This window comes from Microtus oregoni, unplaced genomic scaffold (genome assembly GCF_018167655.1).
Source record: "Microtus oregoni isolate MIOR12 unplaced genomic scaffold, Mior012 000006F_ref0000085, whole genome shotgun sequence".
Taxonomy (NCBI): Eukaryota; Metazoa; Chordata; class Mammalia; order Rodentia; family Cricetidae; genus Microtus; species Microtus oregoni.
Genome location: NW_024543065.1, coordinates 10417439 through 10434204, shown reverse-complemented (window position 1 = coordinate 10434204; position 16766 = coordinate 10417439). Strand labels below are relative to the sequence as shown.

The following is a 16766-nucleotide window of genomic DNA, read 5'->3' as shown; positions in this document are numbered from 1 at the left end:
GAAGTCAAATTGACTTAAGAGAAAGCAAACACATAATTTTATATGCCACCCAAAAACATACTAATGCATAAAAATGACTGTGTGTGTAATGTCTGATTTGGCATGGTGTACTTAGGTCAGAACGAGAGTTGCAAATTATTTCCACATGAACATAATGTATACATATTTTTCAAGCTGCACATCTCTATCACACGGTCTTCATTTCATGCGAATTTAAATGTGTTAATTTTATATTATTTTATAACTTCACACTCATGGGACTGAAACAGTATAGGCATCAAGCTTCAAAATTTAGCTCCACATTGAGTTTCCTTCACACTCTTGTATTTATCCAGCAGCAGCAGGTCTGCCTGACCTATCTCCACTCATGTAAACACCAAGGCCACTGGTCCTAGAACCTTCCGATGGGAACTAAGAGGAGCCACAGTTCACAGGAAATGCCAAAGGAAATGGCTGGAGGAGAGAGGGATACTACCAGAGAGGAGAAAGTCCCCAAAGAGAAAGAATATTTAATACTATCCGAAGGGAAGCTGAAGTTGTTCTGTGAACTAGAGTGTGATCTCGCTCTGGTCATGGTGCTAGCCACCCTTTAAAAATTTATCCTACATACTTACTTCAGTATTTTCACTGTGTAAATGTTTTGCCTGTATGTATGTTTACCATGTGCATGCCTGATGCCTGTGGACATGAGAAGAGGGCGTGGGACTTCTGGGACTGGAGTTACAGACAGTTGTGATCTGCCACACATGGCTTTTGAGAATTGAAACCGAGTGCTCTGCAAGAGCAGCCAGTGCTCCTAACTACTGAGCCAACACTAACCTGATAGCCTCTCTGTTGTTTCATTTCTAAAGCAGAATCACATGCTTTCAAACAGAATCAAAATATGCTGATTTTCCTCTTTGGAAAGATTACCGGCAATAAAATAGAGAACACTGAGGGGTGGTGAGGGGCAGGGGGAGAGGGTGAAGGATTCTCTACCCAGCCAGTTTCTTCATTTCTCTACATACAAAGATGACACCTGGGTTTGGTCCTCAGCTTCAGAAAAAAAAAAAAAGACAAAATAACAAAGATGACACCATGAAAAGGAAAATGTCATCTCTGGTTCTGGGACCTGGAAAATCCAGAGCCCTTTCGAAGCAAGCAATTCAAGAAAACACAAACCCCCACAATGAATCAAAAAGTCACCGAATTCAAACCTATTTATTCCACTTCTAAACATTCAACTGCGCTCCTGGCATTATTTCTTTGTTAGCCAAGTGTGGTCATCTCGCTTACACTTGCTATTCTTTTGTGTGTTAGCCAAAGACAGTCAGGTATCACGATTTCTCCCAATCCTGCTTCTCAATCACTGTTCCCAGTGTCTGTGGCAGGGAAATAATTGAAGAGTCCATCAGATTTCTGGAGGATTGAAAGGATGTTTTTCCTCTTTTAGATATGTTCCGAGTCTGATCCTTATGAGATGCAGCATCCCTTACCTTTGTTTATTTTCTTTCTTTCTTTTTTAAAAGGTCATTGCAATTCTGAATTGTTTGGATTTTACAAAAGGAAAGAAAAAAGGGTGCTGAAGTTCAACGTGGGAAGCGGTTGGGAAGGAAGGAGTACTATCTGAGAACGGTGTGCAGCCTTCAGAGCAGCTTCTTAGAATCTGTCCTTGTTCTCCTGGCCCTATTTCAAAATGAGCCATGCAGCTTGCTTTCGTGCCTTGGATTGCTTCTTTTTTTCTTTGCCCTCAAAGAAGTTTTTAATCAGAACAAATCTGGATTTAATATTCATGTCTTTGGCAATTATTTGCTGATTCGCAGCAATGTGCCTTTTAAGGTCCTCTGATGGATACTGATTTGTTTGTTGGTTTTTAAAGTTACACACCTGTTTTATAGGCCCAATTCTTGCAATTTAGGCCATTTAGTAATCTCAAATTCAGCTTTAAAAGCTGGGATTCTAGTGAGAATTAAGTGGACTGGAAAAAAAAAAAAGATCTCTATTCTAACTTACCATTCTTTCCAGTATGGGATTTTCAAAAGTGATAAAACTGGCCAACACAGGCGTAGCCACTAAGAGGCACTCTCCACACTTGGACCCGAGAACAACACTGTACCGGGATGGCTGTGTTCCTGGCTTATGTCCTACTCGAGGCCAGTTTTTATTTCTGCTTCCCATTAAGTGTAGTACAGGCAAACACAAGCCTTGTCAGCAACATCGAGCTCTCAGGCTGGCGAGCCCTGTCTGGATGGTCACTTGAAGCTGGGAGCATCACTCACCTGCAGTGCACAACGATGGGCCCAGCACTAGGAGGGTTGGACAGCTTGACTCTCCTAATGAAGGAGAGAAGCCCCGTGGCGTGGTATGGAACACCATGGTCAGGCCAGCCAGTGAAGTGGAACTGTTTGACTTCACGGATTTCGTTATAGCCCCTCTGTGCAAAGTTAGAAAACACAGCCTTAGAAAGGATCCAGAGAAAGTCATCAAATTCACTCAATTTGAGTGACCATGAAAACAACATTTACCAAAGTTTTATTTTACTTATTTTTTTTAAAGGGTACTGGTTTAACACGGCTTGGGACTTAACCTTTATCACCACAGAACTGCCAGGAAAGGAACTTAGTTCTGTTTGCTTCCCTGGGTAAATTTTTATTTGCCTTGCCAGCTTGCTTCTTACTGGGAATGACACCACATGAAATTATTGGGGGGACAAGGAAGAAATGGAAAAGCTCCCTCTGATGTGGGGCACTGAGTTCTCAAGTGGAGATTTCAATACCTTGCTTATCCATGTTGAAAATGGTTTTGAAGCATGGTTTGTAGGGATTTTCCAGGACACTGCCACACTAGATTGGTCTGTGAAAATACACACGCAGCTTAACTGTTCTCTGGGTAAATGATCTTTTCTCAGCTCTGTGAAATAATTTGGCCCACCAAGCATCGTCTCTAGTAACAACACAATAAAAGAACTGAAGCGTCCGCTGCTCTTTCTCTCTCCTTCCAGGTTAATCGAAGAAAACCTCATAAAGGTTTCTACAAAACCCTCTCCCGTTTCATAGGAGAAACCAGAGGTTTGAGGAAGCATCGACACTGTAAATAAAATACTGAAAAATTCATTTTTAAGAATCTGTATTCCTACAAAAGAAAAAAATCTATATCAATCTAACTTTAGTGTGCACTACCAGTGAAGATATTAATCTTACTTGTTCAATCAGGAAAAGCAAAAACATATGAACTAAATAAATCAATTTGAGAATGGCAGTTTATCTTCATAGCCTGTCTTACAGAAACCAGAGTTATCAAAACCTCAGGAGTTAGGAATTATGCCTAATAATTCTTTCCAATATTAATTCCTAGCACACTACGCTACACAAAGAAGGGATCTACAAATAACCTGACAAAAGTCATCCTGAAATCACAAACATGGGAAAATCACCTTCTTTTTTTGCTACTTTTCACATCCTCCATATTAAACTACTTTGCCAGAGTGGTTCCACGGGCTGCACTCTCTTTCTTCTCTGGTGACAAGCCAAAGACTGAATTTTAAAAAAATAATTTTTCCTATCTGGCAGTAACATCTCACCAGGAATTCTTTAATTTAAAAACCGCTGTGTAGCTGGGGATGTAGCTCAGCAGAAGAGCACTTGCTTGATGTGCACAAGTCATGGGTTCAACCCCAAGTACTGTCAAATACATACATACATACATAGAATTTCTGACAAATGACCAAACGTGTGTGCTACTTCCAAAACCACTATTTTATATTATCCATAACAGAAAGTAGAAAGCTCAGACTCTAGTGGCATTCTGTTTGGAATGGAGTTAAACCTGTGAGGTGACATTAATGTCACACATCCCAGTCTGGGACACACGTTGCCTAGTCATTCACATCTCATTTTATGACATCTGATATTAACCAAATATACTTTGTTAATTTTAATTATCTTCTCTGGCAAAAAGAACGGACAAGCACATTCTTTCAAAGGATAAAAGAAAAAAATCTCAACTGCAAAACCACAGTTCCATTTCAATGGTAAATTTAACAATTCTTTTTCCCTTTCCCCTCCCATCTGCTCACCATTATTTTTTGAGCCAGTTTTTGAGAAATAAAATTTGCTGGACAATTGGTGTGTCTGGACCAAAATGCATGACCATGTATCAAAGTTTATGCATGACTTTACGAGTAACTTTTCTGATAGTAGATGTAATTCTAGTTACCTATTCTCCATGCTTTCCAGTAAGGTGCACTTTACACAATGTTTGAAATTTTTCACTGCGTCTCATTTAGAATGAGTGATTTAGGTATTTTATTGATTGTTTTAAGCAACCTGACTTTAAATGTATTTTCCCTAGTTGGCGTTCCTCCTTAATATATAACTTGCCTTTATGCTACTGTTATTTTTATGAGTTTTTAATTTTGTAATATTTTGTGTATATGATGATTTGACTATTTCTCTACTACTCCATGTTTACAGCTATCTAGAATTTTCCAAAAATACAAATGAAGATATTACACATAAATAACTTCCTAAGGATAGACATAAGATAGGTAAATGATTCAAATGTCTAGATTTTAAGATGTTTAAGAAATTCTACAGATAAACTGCTATACTGATTTTTAGAGACCCAAGGTATTTTAACTCGATCACTAATGAATGCAGGACCTAAGTGATCACACACAATCAATGAGGATTATTATTCTTTGTAAAATTTCTTGCTCATTTGGAAGTACAAAGTGGTTTATTCATATTCATTGAACATTCTCCATAGGCAGTTTTGTAGCTGCCTGTCTTCAGAGATTTCAGTGTCTCATTTGCATTACCACTGCAAATTGATCTTACTGATATTCATAGGTTTGCATGCACCTTTGTTTACATGTTTGTGTGTTTTACTATCTGTTAAGCACTTCTGCAGCATCCATGGCTCTGTGCCTATGCCTCTTTTAAAAGCGCTCTCCGTTTCTCACTTCTTTAGTACTTCACCTTAAATGCAGCAGGTCACAACACTAGTAAAATTTATGAGTATATGAAAAGGAGATAGAACTGACAGAGGTGGGGAGAGTAATTTAGAATGCATTTTATACTATGAAAATACCAAGGAAAACTTCAATTAATGAAAATAAAACTAAACATTGATGATTAGTTTTGATGTATTCAGCTTCAGAGCCCTCCAATGGCCACCTAACTCACATGCTAAAATCACATGGGTGCCAACTAGGCCCGAACATCTGGCTCCATGATTCTTGTCTTCCATATTTCCTTTACCATTAATTACATATCTCTGACATCTTATCCATGAGTCACTTCCCAGAACAGGAAAAAACTAAGGCTTAGGGCCATGGCATGACTCTGTTCTTGCAGGAAAACCTTCCCCCAACATAATCTCTTGCCCTCCCTTCCATCAGGTCCGCATGCCATTTTAAATGTTTTCTTCCCCATAACCCCTTTAGTTTTGTCAAATATTTCCTCTTCTACCTCAGTAATATTTCCTATATCAATTCCCAAAGGCTACTTTATACAGTGCTCTGCAGCTATATAACATAATCTCTTGTCTACAGTTTTTATATCTTTCCCTTCAGGTGAGGACTCAAGAGTAGGGATTTTAATATATGTCCCAAGGCTCAGCTCTCAAATAAGAATTTGTAGCTTGCTAGGATTAGCGGCATATGCCTTTAATCTTAGCACTTGAAAGGCAGAGGCAGGCAAATCTCTGTGAGTCTGAGGCCAGCCTGGTCTACATAGTGAGTTCCAGGATATGCAGAGCTATGTAGCAAGACACTTCCATGAGAAAAGCTGAAACAAACACCAGCAACAACAACAAAACCCCAAACAACAACATCCCCTCCAAACAAAACAAAGCAAAACAAAACAAAATGAATTTGTAAGCTAATGGATGGATGGGTGGATGGACTTCTTAGTAATTAAAACAAAAACTTGGAAGTGTTATTTTTTTAAAAAACTGCAGTATTCATATTTTCAATATAAGCTTTTTAACACTTACCCTTTCCAAGGTGAATGTCCTAACGACGTATTCAGCAAGGGGTTCCATTTCTACACAGGTCACTTTGAAGTCACCATAAACCTCGGTATCATCAGGCCAATATTTATAGCATTTCACCTAACGATGAGAAGAATGCATAGGTATAGAGTTATCTGAACACATACACAGTAGCCAAGATGATACATTTAGGCCACAATTCGAACACAGCTGAGAACACATTACACAATAAACAGACTGTGTGCTTTCAAAGACTTTTACGTCTAATAGCTAAGCTATATTTCAGTACACAATTCAAGCTTGTATCACTTCCTCCAGGCATTCCTTCATAAGTGGTCTAGTCCCAAGTAGCCAGCCCTACTCTGCATATATGCATATATACGCAATACTATATGGACAGAATAGGCTGTATAAAAATGTAACAAGAACAATAAAGAAGAGATTGTGAATATGGGGGCAGGAAATGAGGAAGGAATTGGAGGAGGCAGGGGAGTGGTCATGAACAAAGTTTCCAAAAATTATCTTTGAAAAATTAAATGTTATTTTATTACCCAATGATACACCAAATATTTTTCATTCATTGAATGTTCACTTAGGAGCATTCAAGTGAAATGTTCTGAGTATGAAATATTCTTTTTCATTACTTAAATTTATTCATTTATTTTTACATCCAAACCTCAATTTCCCCTCTCTTCTTCCCTCTCATTCTTTTTCCTCCCTTCCCCTCAGACCCTCTTCCCCCAATCCATTGCTCTGCTGTTTTTGTATAGTGAAAAGCAGGCCTTTCATGGGTGTCAACAAAGCTTGGCACATCAAGTGGAGGAGGGGCTAAGCTCCTCACCTTGTATTATGTCTGGGTAAGGCAACCCAGTATGAGGAACAGGTTACCAAAAGCCAGCCAAAGCATTAGTGACAGTGCCCCCACAGCTAGGGTTCCCAAAAGCAGACCAAGCTATACAACTGTCATGGATGTAGAGGGCTAGGTCTGTTCTATGCACGATTCTTGGCTGTTGGTCTAGACTCTATGAGCTCCTATGAGCCCAGATTGCTGCTTCTGTGGGTTTCCCGGTGATGTCCTTCTAGCACGACCCAATGCTTGGCTGTGTGTGGGTCTCTGCACCTGTTTCCTTCAGTTACTGGATAAAGGTTATCTGATGGCAACCGGAATTGTCACCAACCTGTCCTTCAGACTGGTGTGGACTGTCATATGAAGTATTCTTAAACTGCTGGATAGTATTCTCTAAGTGAGTTGATTATTGCTTTTCAAGAATACCCATAAAAGTAAAAAGAAAAAAAAAGAAAATTAACATAGTTTCCTCTTACCCGGCCAACCTCCACTAAATTAGTCACCATCACGATACAGGCAGACTGTTCTTGCCACACCATCCTCCAGAAATCATAGACGGTCTCATGAACTGGGCCTATAAACAAATTATTTTTCAGATTGTGTTATCAGAAACATAGTTAATAAAAAGTTTATTTAATATGAAAGGTACGGTTATGTGATACAAGCTAAAAAAAGGCAAAACTCTAATTCAGAGCATCATGAGAACCAGATCCATTTAATTTCAGTTCATACCAGAATATATAATACATGAAACATCGTAGCATGAACACGCTTTTCTTCAGTTTTCTTCTGTACTTAGCAATCCATAAGAAGGTACCACTACTTTCTAGGGTGTTTATATCTGTCCCTATAGCATTCCACTGTCCATGTATATGTATGTGGATACAGAACAAACTTTCTGGACACTTGGAAGAGGAGCAGCTGATATTGCTAAATTAAATAAATGGCCATCATTTATGAAGAGTGCATGAGTAAAATTAAATGCCATGTCCTTACCTCCCATTATTATTACTACTATTATTCTGCATGATTATCTAACTGCAAAGGCATGTGCTGGGCTGTCATTCACTCAGAACCACAAAACTGGTGTATGGGTCAGCACAATAGTGCATATCTCCAACTGTAAAGAATACTTATTCAATTAAACCCAGTGATGAAAAAAAAAAAGGGAAAATCTGGACAAAATGACCTCAGCTAAAAGAGCAAATTTCAGGAAATAGATTTAACTCCCTGGTAGCATTGGCCTAGCTGGCACAAGGCCCTGGGCTATGTAATCAACACTGAAGGAAGAGATAAGCAAAGCAAAGCTAAACACAACAAAAACCCAGTAAAAGAATAAACATGGCTTTGGTCATGCTCGGTCTTCTTTGGATGGCCAGGAGACATTTTGAGGAGATTACAGATTTGTGTGCTTGTTTCGATACTTTCGTTTTCTAGGGCACCATGATATGATCAACCTTCTTCATTTTTATTTTCCATAATAAAAAGACTTTATACATTCCCTTAGGTCTATGTTTTATTCAGTCTTGATTTGTCAAAAATTACCAGATGACAGTATATCTCATCATAATTATTGGTCTGTGTCTTACTGCTTTGCAGACTGACAGAATTGGCTGCAAGATGACAGTCACCCAAGGCACGGAGAACAACTCACTTCCTATTCGTCAAAAATAAGTAGTTCCTCTTCCCAGCACTACTGATACTGTGCTAAGATATCTGACCATCAAAGACCAAATCACAGACATAACCAGAGGATTTTAGTTTAAAAAAGATTCAAAATCAAGTTTTTCTAAATTATGAAGAAGTATTTATACTACACAATTTAGGAAGAGCCAAATTTTTCAAAAGATAAAATTACAAAATAAAATTCCCTACTGGATAATAAGAAAGATAAATATAATATTCATATAAATAATTATAAATACAGTATTTAACAGACAAAGTTTTACCTTGAGTTGCAATGTAGTGGCTTGGTCTCTGGTAGCCCTAAAGTAGGAAAGCAAATTGGTTATCATTTTAAATAGCTGTCAGAAATAAATAAATGAAGGCATAAAAAAGGGGAAGACAACCACTTGTCAAAATTAGATTGCAATAAAAAGACCAGACTGAGTAGCGAACACAGAGTTCACTTCTCAAACCTACGTTATGTAAAAGGAAACAGAAAACAAGGCTTAATTATATTGAGGGCTCTGATTAGAATTTAAATCATATAATTGAATTTTGTTTGTCACCGAATAACCTCAGAGGTGGAGTTCAGTTTTACTGAAATGTTTATGCCTTCATATAAATTTTAAATCACTCATTCTTGGTAAGATTCTGCTTAAAAACATTAAGTCTTATTGTATCATCCAAAAGTACAACACACTGCATTACAAATGGACAAGGACATATTAAAACCAGAAAAAAAAAAAAGAAAGAAAGAAAAGAAACAGATCATTCCAATGTTAGAGCTGGACAATGCATGTGTGCTCAAATCAAATTCCTGCTGAAATTAATTTTTATTCGTTCTGTAACATGTTCAGGAATCTGTAGGCACTATTTTGTGTGTACTGATAATGAAATTTACACACACATATATAGGGAAAAACATTTAAAACTGCACTTTTTCTTGAACAAAAATTTTAGTGCTTACTTTTCAGTGTACACATGCTGTGCATAAACATTTAATATATTGTTTCCATGGGTTCTTCCTGATAAAGAATGATTTGTGTGTTAGGTGCTCCCAATGGGTCAACTTGCCAGAGATGTGTTGAAAAATACTAATGGCATGATAGGGTTAAGTTGTAAATTTGCTTGCTTTCACTAAGGCTATAGTAAGAATCTGTTAAGATGTGTCCATATTTGGTATGGTCAGCTCTAAACATACACAATGAAATGTAAAAGACAGTCTCTGATCTAAGAAGGAACACAGTGTGTACCACACTGTGGAAATACTGAAAATTAAAATTATTATTATTATTAATATTTTCAGACAGGTTCTTTCTAACCCTGGCTGGCCTGGAATTCACTATATAGCAGGCTGGCCTCTAACTCACAGAAATCCACCTGCCTCAGACTTGGAGGTGCTGGAATTAAAGGCGAGCATCATCACGCCCAGTTGACTTTGATTTCTGAGTAAGTTGATACAGCATCATGTTTTTTCATAAGCATTTCATGCTCTGTTTTAAATGAGATCTACCAAATGCAGATGTATTTTGTGTATAACAAACAAACAAGAAAGGGAAATTATAAGATTGCACTGTATTTAGCCAAAATATACTGGGATCTTAACAGAGTTGTATAACAAATCTCATTTAGAATAAAGTCCTACCCAATGAACCATAAAATAGTATTATAGCAAGGATCTACTATATATCCATCATGGCAGAAAACCCAGGTTGAACTAAATAGCTAAGAACAATAACAAAGTTGTAAGAGAAATTCTGGTGACTTTTAATCTAGAGAACATGTCTGACAAAACTTAAAAATGTTATGAAAATAAAATTATGATGAAAAATTAACACTTATAGACTATTCTCAATACATGAAATCGATTGATGATAGTTGTTGAAATAACTGTAAAACATGAAGTCTATAGGGGTGGCAAATATCTTATTTGCAGAATTTAGTAGAGGTGGGCTTTACATGGCATCTTTATATGAAGGCTGATAGTATGTATATGCTGCGATACTATATTCTACATTGACTTCAAATATGCATGCTATGATTCAATTCATGTCGAGCTTGGGTTTTTAATTATTAATAGCCGAAATCTGGCAAGTGCTAAATGCACGGTAGTCACTGCACTAAAGGCGCTATCTGCATTACTTCATTACATTTCCACAGCAAACGGATGGGCCTCAAACTATCAGGATCTCAATATGCAGATGAGGAAACTGAAGCAAATCACACCCCCAAGCTCTCCATGATTTTGTTATCCATGCTTTTTATTTTATTTATGTGAGTGTTTGCCTGAATAAATGTACACGCACCATGAATGTCTTGGTATTCAATGAGGCCCTTAGAGGATGTAAGATAGTCCAGAACTGGAGTCACAGACGGTTGTGAACTCCACGTGGGTGCTGGGAACCATAGCTGGGTCATTTGCAATAAGAGCAAATGTTTTTAAATGCTGATGCCCCCATCTCTCTAGACCCTCTAGTGTGATTTTAAACCAGGTAGTAGAGTCAAAGAGCCAGACCTTACATATACTACAATATATTACTTCTTGGCAATAAGTTTTATTGTATTTGATAATTACTTTCACTTACATAAAGAATTTCCCTGTCCATATGTAAAACCAAATTTACAGTGCAATATGTAATGAAAGCAGACTTTAGTGGTATGATTCGATATATATATGTGTGATACATATGTTTCAAATATAATATAGAAATCATATTTTCCCTAAGAATTTTAACTTTACAAACCAATATCACACACCACAAAATAGTCTTCCTACTATTGCATTTTTTTATATTTTTGATATAGGGTTTTATTTAGCCCAAACTGGCCTTGAATTCATTATGTATTTCTGGATGCCTTCGCACTTCTGATCCTTCTGCCTCCACCTCCCAAGTGCTGGGATTACAGGCATGAGCCACCATGCCTGGTTTATGCAGTATTTGGTACTGAGCTCAGGGCTTCCTGAATGCTTAGCAAGCATTTTACCAACTGAGTCACATCCCTGGCCCCATTCTTATCTTTTAGTATCAAAAACCAATATAAAAAAATGAAATTTCAAAACCACTAATACACATCATACTATCCAGCTTCTCACATATGCTTGGGAAGGGTAAGAATAAAAGCCAGAGACAGAAATCATCAACAAATAAAATTCAAATGCATAATAAATTGCTGAAGCCAGAAATAGCCCTGTTTTGCTACACAAGAAAGGGGAAGGAGGTCAAATAGCTCTTTACACAACGTAAAATAATTAAAAAAAAATGAAACACAAATATTCTGTATGAGACTAATTAGGTGATGCATGCAGAAACAACTAGACTAAGCATTAGTAGTAACTGTGATTAAAGGTTTTTATAGTAAATATTTATCATAGGGTGCTGTTATGTACATATAGTGGTACTTACATCCCTGTACAGCCAAATCTACAGCCCAAACCAAAGTCAGGTGTGAAAGAAAGCACAACAGCGTCAGTAAGTACTAGGATGTAGAACAAGGAAAAGTGTACAGTTTGTTCTTTACTTTAAAGCTAGCAATCAAGTCACAGGTAATAACAGGCATCGAGCTCCCAGACAGGAGCTGATACAGTGGGCACCCTAGGGAAACACCCTGGAAGGACACTTACATCGATGTAGTTGGCATTAATATAGTCTGAAGAAGGATCGTCCTCCACAGGTTGCAGAATGACTCTGGAGTGATCATCTGGAAGGTTTAAATAATCAAATGCAAGCTGTTCAAATTCCTCGGTTTGAGACAATGTCAGTGGTAAAAACTAAAGGACAAATTCGGTCTGTATAATCCACACTTGCAATACTTTGTATTATTATCAAATCAGTCCTTTGGGAGAAAAGCCAGAACTATATGGAGCTCACTACTTAGACCAGTTACATATGAACAGACATTCAATTAGTTTGCCTTTCAGATTAGGAAGCTTGTAGGCAGCCTGGCACGGTCTGGCTGGCTCTTCATTTGAGCCTTGGACTTGACTACAGGACTTGTGTGGCTTCTAATTTTGTTTCTCAAGAATGCTTTTTAGCTGGAGGAATTCCTTTTCCTCTGGATTTTATGGCAGAATAAGCCATATAACTAGACTGTGAATTCTGAATCTATTTTTCCTTTATTCCTTGAGAGACAGGTTACGTCTGAATGTATTTTACGTAGTTTAAAATTATTTAAACCAGAGTAGACTGGCTTAAGGAAATCAGCAGGTAATTAACAGTCAGACCATCTGCTCTCCTCAATACTCCCAAGCTTGCCCCTAGTGATGACTTGGCTTTTTGCATGTCCTTCTCATGAAGACATCATCTGAACGGATATTCTGAGCGATTAATGACTCGCGGTTACTGGGGTGTCAAGGCAGAAGGGCACGTGGAAGAAATACCCTCAGGAACCTCAACTAGGCCCAGCATGAGTGTTACACCAGTCCAAAAGTGAAAAAGAAGTTTTGCATTACCCCAGTATTCTTAGACAGTTGATAACAATCCCCATGGATTTATACAAAAACTTAAAGCAACAAGTTTCTCAAAGGGTGAGATTGAATTTGGTGAGGGTGATGGCAATTTCAGAGTCAGCTAACATTTTTTTTTATATCCTATAGATCAGTTAACAGACCAGCGTGCCACAACTTGGGTTCTCTAAACTCAAAACCATATAAACTGTGACTCACTGTACATTTTACACATGCAATGTTTCCATGTACCAGGAATTCTGAGGGAACTTACATGCGATAATGTTTCCATATCGGTTTTTTGCTCGGTTTTGATCTTTTTTAGCTACATCCCAAGATGCTGACTGACCTTCAAAGAAGCTCTGAAAAAAAAAAAGTTAGCAAGCAGACCTAATTTTAATTCTGTTTCTCACAACAGGTTTATCTGCCCTACAAATTGAAATAGTGAAAGCCACATTTGTGGTGGTGGGGGCAGGGCTGCCTACAGTAGTAAATACATTTCCTGCTCAGCCCTCAGGCCTGTTTTGTGGGATGTTAGGGTGGGTAGAACTCATGTGAAAGATTGACAGTAACTTTAGAGAAACATAGAACCTTGAAAATCTTTCAATTTTAAGATATCTATAATTTTGTGAGTTACAAGTAGAAGAGGCATCAATCTTTTCCAAAAAATTCTAAATAATAGTATACTTACAAACCCACTTTTAATGATGGCTATCTTTCAAAGGTGTGTTTATCAGCACTTATAATGGGGGTAAAAAAAAATCACTCATGTATGATCTGTCATTTTTTCTCTTTGAAGGTCATGAAGACTGGGTCTTTCATTAGGGAACAGACTTATAAAGATTCCCGTTCTGTTCTCCAAGCACCTACAGACAGATGGGTTCGATGGTGGCTTAATTATGCAGAAATTTAAAACATGGGTAAAGATCTTTTTTTTTTGTAGAAAAACTTAAACTTTGCTCAACACAGGAAGTAGGGTCTTCAAAGAGCCAACGTTCTTTGAAGCAGAGTACACAGAAATGTACATGAAATGAATGAACAGAACCAGCTCCGGCAGGATATTCTAATTCCTTGTTCTTATTTTGGGTGTTTCAGCACATATCTAAAGCCAGCATTCAAAATTTCAAGATAATTTTTCTCACCCCAAATAAAGTAGACAGGTGGCCCACATACAGAATGTAAAACTTAAAAGTCTTCCCTTGAAGTTGAATGTATTTTGGTTGCTCTTTGAAATAAAGTATGCTTTGCACCTTCCGCTTTAAGCATGTGTGTGTTTCTGTGTGTGCAATTCTATACTGTGTGTAGGAGTATAACTCAGCTCCAGCGTCCACAGTGAAATCTTGAAGCAAGTCAAAAGGTAAAGGGAACTTTTTATTTTTGCTGTTTATTGGGATGTTTGACTTAAGTCACTTCTTTTGAAAGATAAATCCTGGTATTTTTGTCTGAGTGGGAAAGAGAAACACGCTGGGAGAAGAAATGTCCCACATCCGACTTTGTTGTTTAGATGCTGTTTACTTGGTTTGTGGTGCTCAGTTTTTCTTCCCTGTCATCCTCAGACAACAGTTCACAAAATTAAGGGGACCATGGCAAGCAGCATATTTAACTTAACATCGCCTTAATCATTAAAGAGTGTGTAAGCAAGGAGACAGAAAAACACTCAGAATTTAAGCCAACCAGTGACAACATCCCTAACATTACAAGGGGTCTCTGGGAATCCTGTGCTTAACTTTTGAAAGGGGGAAATGTAGGAAGATCGAGCAAAGGGTTTATGATAACACACTGAAACATTACTGAATCCGTTCTCAAGAACCTTACAATGAATGTAGCTCCAAATACATTCCAAGGGAGCATTCTTTTCTTTCATTTCACCCTCCTCTCTACACATATATTTGATGGCATACTCAACGCTGGACTAGAGGGGTTGTAGTGTATCCCACTCTTGGAATGTTAAAGGGAAGAAAAATGCTACATGCCATTGAGCATCAGTTAAAAATCATATTCAATACAGTATTGAAGCTTTCACCTCGTATTCCTCTTTGAACCCATAGCTGTCTGATGTCTTCATGAGGTTGATGTGCTGCAGTAAATCGGCCACTCTGATGGCTGGATGCAGCTGTCCTGTCTGGTAAGGGGACTCTGTCCCTTCACAGAGGTAGCGAGGAACATCCAGAAGGCGACTAGACTCTGCGGTGGCACTGTGGTTCTCATCTGGCAGATTTCATATTTCAGAACATTGAGAAAGAGATAAAGTTATCTTGTTTAATATACATCTGTGCAAAGGAGATTTAAAGACCTTAAGATCCTTCCGGTAGTAGAAAGAAGGAAAAGAAAAGCCAGCCACGGGGTGGAGGTGGGGCCTCGGGCAGCATCACTCATAAAGACAAAGTCATCACCTTTCATTTCGACTCAAGGGTTAAGGTCAGAGTATATATGTCTTTCAGCAATACAGAGGATGCTGGGAGAAGCAGGGAGACACTGGATTCACCTTTAAAAAGTATAGGCAGGACACATAGCTGAGTCGCCTCTGTTTTTAGCATTTGAAGTTACAGCGGCATAGGCTGGGACCAGAGGAGAGAGCTGTCAACAGGACAAATGTTTTCACCATTGACTGTATTGGATGAACTTTTCCACACTCCGATTTCAACCTCCCTCAGAGACCCCATTTAGACCACCATCCCCGCAGGGCCACTCATCTTGCCACCTTTTCCCTCCTTTTTTCTACCAGCTGGGGTTCTCAGTACAGCACAACCCCGACAAACCAGCCCAAAACCCCATCCCCACCCTTCTGCGCACTAGGAGGTTTTCCTCCTTGGATTCTTGTCACTACCAATATTGTTTTGATTGACAGTACACTTCGGCTCCTCTGTCAGCCATGTGAGAGAAACCAGGGGTACTGGAGATAAATAAAGGCACCTCTCTTCTATTCCCAGCCCCTCCATGATGCAATTATCAGGCTATTTCTTATGTTTCCGAGACTTCCAGATTCCTTGCATGCTACTTCCTTGCCCTGTGTTTTAATCATTTATTTACTTATCTGGCATTTTTGGAGATAGACTCATGCACTAGAAATTCAGCAAACATTCAACGAATGAATAAGTTAAATTCAACAGAAGCCTCCACCACCCACATTTAAGTGTAGACCACATCCCCATGGTTTTAGTTCAAAACGGAAAGAGACTTTTAATGCTCTTTCTGCCATAAAGATGAAGAAAGGACCAAGAACATTTTGCCTATAAAGAATAAACAGCATTTTAATGACCACAGAACTAAGCATTACAATGAGAAACATGCTTATATTAATCACATTTAAACTTACCACTTTAAAAAAAAACCAAACAAACGTTGAAGGGGAGTTACTTTGAAAAGCATAATACGGTCACACTGATTACCAGAAAGGAAAGTACACTTTTAGGGGCACTTGCGTTTGAAATGATAATGCATACTGCAGAGAATGATATTTAATGAACAGTGAAACATATTTCAAGGGCTGGTACATCTGCCTGCCCTATCGCCAACTCTACAAATAGGATATGGCAAAAAATGAATTGTTGTCCCCATGACAAACACTTTTTCTTCCTGGAGAAGGGAAAAAAAAAAAAAAGAACCCTACAATCAGATTTGTATGCCTCTATCATTAGCTTGATTGCATTTATCTTTACTCTCTCTTATTAAACTGATTTTTTTTTTGGCATTCATGTCTAAAAATACCACACACTAAAGAAAAAAAAACAAATAAAGAAAATAACATCAACAGAAAAAGAAAGCCCTTGGAGCCTGCTATGACCTCAGCACTCAAGAGAATTGGTGCCTTTTATTCCGGTTTTACCCACTACTCTA

General features: G+C 38.1%; 1 protein-coding gene across 13 annotated transcripts in view; it reads right to left on the bottom strand.

Annotated features, from left to right (window-relative positions):
• Ptprk (protein tyrosine phosphatase receptor type K) overlaps window positions 1-16766 on the bottom strand; it is a 525156-nt gene that overhangs the window by 11366 nt on the left and 497024 nt on the right. For 8 of the 13 annotated variants that reach the window (XM_041654400.1, XM_041654402.1, XM_041654401.1 and 5 more), the window contains 8 exons: window positions 14953-15137; window positions 13204-13291; window positions 12108-12184; window positions 11890-11907; window positions 8770-8806; window positions 7297-7394; window positions 5977-6093; window positions 2259-2413 (listed from right to left, as the gene is read on the bottom strand). In XM_041654400.1, coding sequence (XP_041510334.1) covers window positions 2259-2413; window positions 5977-6093; window positions 7297-7394; window positions 8770-8806; window positions 11890-11907; window positions 12108-12184; window positions 13204-13291; window positions 14953-15137 — 775 coding nt within the window. Of the gene's footprint in view, window positions 1-2258; window positions 2414-5976; window positions 6094-7296; window positions 7395-8769; window positions 8807-11889; window positions 11908-12107; window positions 12185-13203; window positions 13292-14952; window positions 15138-15729; window positions 16506-16766 lie in introns of those variants that run through there. The other 5 variants (XM_041654403.1, XM_041654411.1, XM_041654410.1 and 2 more) reach the window with 2 other exon arrangements.